Below are 4926 nucleotides of genomic sequence, written 5' to 3'. Positions count from 1 at the left end.
TACACACCACTATCACGACAGCCTCCACCACCACCCCTGACAGCGCATTCCTGTGTACAAAACTCTACACATCTCCTTTATACTTTGTCCCTCTCAGCTTAATAACCCAAGTGGTCCTTACTGCTGATGATGGCTTCTCTCAGGCATTGGGAAGAAACATCCAGTTCCACAAGCTGACTGTGGAGTTTACCATCAGTCACTGACCCTGGTACTCAGCACAATCTGTATTATGGAGTCATGGCATTATACAGTATAGAAATGGTCCCTTCAGCCCACTGTCCATGCCAACCTTTTTATTCTACCCTCATTCCTGTCCACTCAAATACACACTGGGGGCAATTTATACTGTTCAATTAAAAGTCCAGAAGTCATCTTGCAGTTGTATTGAACTTTGGTTAGTCTTTAATTGGGGTATTGTGGTTGGTTCTGGTCATCCCATTGCAGAAAGGAGAGGCAGGCTTTGAAGACAGTGCAGGATAGGTTCACCAGGACTGCCTGGATTAGAGAGTATTACAGTAGGTTAGTTTAGAGATACAGCATGGAAACAGGCCCTTCGGCCTACCAAGTCTGCAACGACCAATGATCTCCGCACATTAATACAATCTTACACGCACTTGGTACAAATTACCCTTATATTAAGTATACAAACCCAAGCTAATTAACCTACAAACCTGTGTGTGTTTGGAGTGTGGGAGGAAAACGAAGATCTCAGAGAAAATGCTCACAGTCATGGGGAGGATGTATAAACTCTGTACTTACAGCACCCAAAGTTGGGATTGAACCCGGGTCTCTGGTGCTGCAAGTGCTGTAAGGCAACAATGGGATATCGCGGATATCCTAGTGAGAGCCTCTTCCATAATTTTTACTCCCTACGTGTTCTTTGCACCCTTCCATATCTCTAGTTTCCCTCTCCCCTGACTCTCATTCTCAAGAAGGATCTCGATCCAAAATGTCACCCATTTGTTTCCTCCAGAGATGCTGCCTGTGCCACTAAGTCACTCCAGCATTTTGTGTCTATTTTCTACAACTAAGGCCTACAAATTCTAGAAGAATAGCAGAAAATGTTGTAATTACTCCACAGCTCAGACAGCATATGTGGAAGAAGAAAACGAGTTAATATTTCAGGTCTGGGACCTTTGCTGCCACTGTCCCTTTAAGACACATCTGGGAAGTCCGTGTTTATTTCCACTCCGTCTGGGCTGGAGGTTCTAACTGCCAGTCATTAACATATTACAGATGTGCGTGAACTGAAGCATCCAGCATCCGACGGAAAGAAAATCAACAAGAAACAGGAGCCCAGAACATCTCAGCATCAAGCACATGAAGCCTGAGGAGTGTATGTATCACACCGCCCAGGCAGTCTTTCCCAGGGAAACTGAAGGACGGGGAGAGAGATACCAACACTCAGAACACTCCAGGAAAGCAGTGTTGGGCGGCAGGCGGCCGGGAGGAAGAGTCCACTCAACTCACAGCAGTGTTAGTAAACGGTAATGTTCTGGGAGTGGGAGAGGGAGGGGTGGAGTGAGGGAGAGAGAGTGGGAGGGAGTGAGGTAACGGAGTGAGTGGTGGAGCAAAGCACAGAGGGAAAGAGTCAGAGCCAGCAATGAGGGAAGGAGAGAGAAAAAGTGAGTTGAATAGGGAGTGAAGGGATATAAGGATGAGTGAGTTTTAGAGATGGGGGAGGGGAGTGTGAGCGGTGAGTGTGTGGAGGGAGTGCGTGAATCTGTCTGAAAGAGAATGGGGAGGGAGGGAGAGAGGGAAGGAGTGAGAGGGAGGGAATGAAAGACAAAGAGAGAGAGAGTGGGTGGGAGGGTAAGGATGGGGATAAAATGTGGGTAGGATTGAGGTGGGCGGAGGGGGAGTAAGAGGGAGGGCATATGTAGACAGGAGAGGAAGGTAGCAGTGGGAAGGGAGAGTGAGAGAGTGTGGGACAGTGAGAGGATGTGGAAGAGAGTGAGAGTGGGAGGGTGTGAGAAAAAGAGAAATAGAGTAGTGTGAGAGAGTGGGAGGAACGAGAGATGGTGTGAAAGGAGTGATATGGGGGCTGCATGTGAGGGGTGTAGTGAGTGTTTATCTGAAGGAGGAGAATGTGGGAGTCGAGGGAGGAAATTGGTTCGAGGATTGGTCTGAGAAATGATTTGGAGTTCCCCATTGCTGGCAGTAATTTGTGAAAGAGGGGATGCAGGGATTCGGCTGTGTATATGTGGTGCCCGCTAGCTGTGATTGTTGTTGCGTCATTGCTGTATCAGTGTCAGTCCCTTTTGTATCAGTCTATGTCCTTGTCACTGTATCAGTTGCAATCGCTGTGTCGTTGTGTGTATCAGTTTATGTCCCTGTGTTGTGTGTATCAGTGTATGTCCCTATGCTGTCGTAACAGTTGCAGTCCCTGTAGTTATTGTGTGTATCAGTGACTGGTCCTATGTTGTTGTGTTGGATTGACTGCCCCTGTGTTGTGTGTATTATTGTAAGTGCTGGTAGTGTTGGAAGGAACAGATGGATGGGATTGGCTGATGCTTGCAGAGAATGGAAGAGAGGGACCTGCTAATGAACAACACAAAAGTAAAACCAGAGTCTGGAAATCCAAACTAAAATCTGCACATTCTAGAAACACTCAGCGGGTCAGGTCCTGGAGACGGAAACTGAGTTTCTGTTTAATGCTGATGATGTTTAATGCTGATGCTGAGAGGCCATCACTGACCTGAATGAGAGTTCATTCGATGAATAAAGTATGGAGGTAACAAAGGGGTGCATCGAATTTCAGGGATAATATCAGGAAAATTCTCCATCTCCTCTACAGCTCATCATGAGACTCCTGTGGACCTTCCGGTGGATTCTGGTAACCTTCCTTCTCCCTGGCAGTGGTGGACAGAGTGGAGATCATGACGGATTCCAGCTCGATCCCGGGGATTTGCTCTTCGCCCTGCCATTGAATGACTCTGCTGTGGCTGACGGTGTGGCTGAATTCATCTTGCAGGACCAGGAGGAAGTCTCCGACACCTGTTCCATCACCCTGCTGACCCGCTCGGAGACCAGGGAGCATGAGGCAACCCACCCGGCTACTCAAGAGGACCTGGGCCCGGTAAAGGGGCTGATGGAGGGCACAAGCTCCAGCTTGGAAAGTCTGGTGGTGGCGATGAAGGAGGAGATTGGGAAAGGGAGCTACCAGTCAGTGATCTCGAAGACCCTGCTGGACATCAAGCTACAGAATGAGGAGTCCAACAATATCATGGCGGATATTGGGGCGAGCCTTGAGGCACAGTCCTCAGCAGACAGCCATCTCACAAAGTAAGTACCTGCCTCTACTGTTGCCTCAAGCCAGGAGATGATAGCTCTTAAATTAATCTTGTGGGTGGAAGCATTCGCAAGGCAGAGAGAGTACAGGTTAGATGTACCAAACCTCCCTCTACACTGTCTCCTCACACACTCCCAAGGTTAGACTGAGAGAAGCTCCCTTATATCTTCCCATCACACATTCCCAGCGTTAGACACTGAGTGAAGCTCCCTACACCATTGCATTGCACATTCCCAGGGTTAGATAAGAAGCGAAGCTCCCTTTAAACTGTTCCGTTGAAATCCGCCAGGGTTAGAGTAAAATTCTCTCTATATCAGCCCAACACACTCCCAAGGTCGGACACAGAGTGATACTCCCTCTACACATTGCCATCACACACTCCCATGGCACATGTCAGATACAGAGTGAAACTCCCTCTATACTATCCCATCTTACATGCTTAGGGTTAGACACAGAGTGTAGCACCACCTACACAGTCGCATTACACCCTCGCAGGGCACAGGTTAGGCACAGAGTGAAGATCCCTCAACACCATCCCATCACACATTCCCAGGGCACATGTTAGCACCTGATGAAGCTCCCTCTACACCATTCCTTCACACACTCTCAGGGTCAGACACAGTGACGTTGCCTCTATACAGTCATACCAGACACTCTCAGGGAAGGGAACAGCATAGGTTAAACATAATTTCAACCCCCTCTCCGTCGACCCATTACCAAATCATGTTATCTACAAAGTTTAATTAATTATCCTTTTTATACTAAATGACACTCCCTGTATGACATGCAGGTTTTAGATTGGTTTTTGATGGGATGTCTACTGATGGCCCCTTCTTCCTAGGTTCAAGGAGAAGGTGGGGAAGATGGAAGCAATGCTTCAGTCCATCCATTGCCTTGCGAGCCAAGTAGAGCAGGTGTCAGAGGTTCTGGCCATGGAACTGAGCCAAGACCTTGGAAAGTCACGCCAGCTGGAGTCTGGTCTTGGCCAGAAGATGTACTGAGAGGACCCCTGCTCCCTGTCACGGGTCGCCCACACTCGTTCTACTCCAGGCAGGGACTGGCACTTGAGAAGCGAGTGGTTTCGGCCTTCAAACAAGCAAAATAGATGTCAACAACTCCCGGAAATGTTTAGAAGCCAATTTATCAGCTTTGCAATGATGAAGACTTCAGCAAGTGATGAACTCTGTAATGAAAACCCCACTTGGATCCCAAACTGAAACATCACCTATACGTTTTCTCCAGAGATGCTGCCTGTTGTTGTTACTCCAGCATTTTGTGTCTTTCTTTGGTATAAATATGCATCTGCAGATTCACCTGATCCTGTCCCATGCTGTGTAAAGAACTGAGGTGAGGCTTCCCACATCCAATCTCACTCCACTCTCACTCCACTCCCACTCCTCTCCCACTCCTCTCCTACTCCTCTCCCACTCTACTCTCCCACTCCCATTCCCACTCCACTCACATTCCACTCCCAATCCCACTCCACTCCTACTCCCATTCCCATTCCCTCCCCCACTCCCACTTCCACTCACATTCCCACTGCCAAGTCACTCCAAACTACTCTACTCTCATTTCCACTCCCAAGTAGAGATCAGAGGCCTGATATTCAATGAGGAGTAATCCCAAATTCTCCA

General features: G+C 48.3%; 1 protein-coding gene across 3 annotated transcripts; it reads left to right on the top strand.

Moving 5' to 3' along the window:
• The first annotated feature begins 235 nt into the window (after nt 1–235).
• Nucleotides 236–4721, top strand: LOC129699369 (uncharacterized). 3 transcript variants are annotated; one of them, XM_055639089.1, is made up of 3 exons: nt 236–1336; nt 2798–3285; nt 4134–4721. In XM_055639089.1, exons 2-3 carry the CDS (start codon nt 2804–2806, stop codon nt 4291–4293), a joined length of 642 nt encoding a protein of 213 aa, XP_055495064.1. In that variant the 5' UTR covers nt 236–1336; nt 2798–2803; the 3' UTR covers nt 4294–4721. The 3 variants fall into 3 exon arrangements, with proteins under 3 accessions (XP_055495064.1, XP_055495062.1, XP_055495063.1); XM_055639087.1 differs by having other exon boundaries at nt 236–1476; XM_055639088.1 differs by having other exon boundaries at nt 1323–1487.
• The last annotated feature ends 205 nt before the right edge of the window (nt 4722–4926 follow it).

Source organism: Leucoraja erinacea, chromosome 8 (assembly GCF_028641065.1).
Source record: "Leucoraja erinacea ecotype New England chromosome 8, Leri_hhj_1, whole genome shotgun sequence".
Taxonomy (NCBI): domain Eukaryota; kingdom Metazoa; phylum Chordata; class Chondrichthyes; order Rajiformes; family Rajidae; genus Leucoraja; species Leucoraja erinaceus.
Note: the sequence above shows the minus strand (reverse complement) of the source record. Positions and strands in the feature narration are given on the sequence as shown.

What these genes read in the sequence shown, in the direction of transcription:
- LOC129699369 (XM_055639087.1), top strand. Translation starts at nt 1,321, where the DNA reads ATGAAGCCTGAGGAGTGTATGTATCACACCGCCCAGGCAGTCTTTCCC. An exon ending in TCCACTCAACTCACAGCAGT is followed by an intron (nt 1,477 to 2,797) that starts GTTAGTAAACGG and finishes TCTCCTCTACAG; the next exon opens with CTCATCATGAGACTCCTGTG. An exon ending in GCAGACAGCCATCTCACAAA is followed by an intron (nt 3,286 to 4,133) that starts GTAAGTACCTGC and finishes CCTTCTTCCTAG; the next exon opens with GTTCAAGGAGAAGGTGGGGA.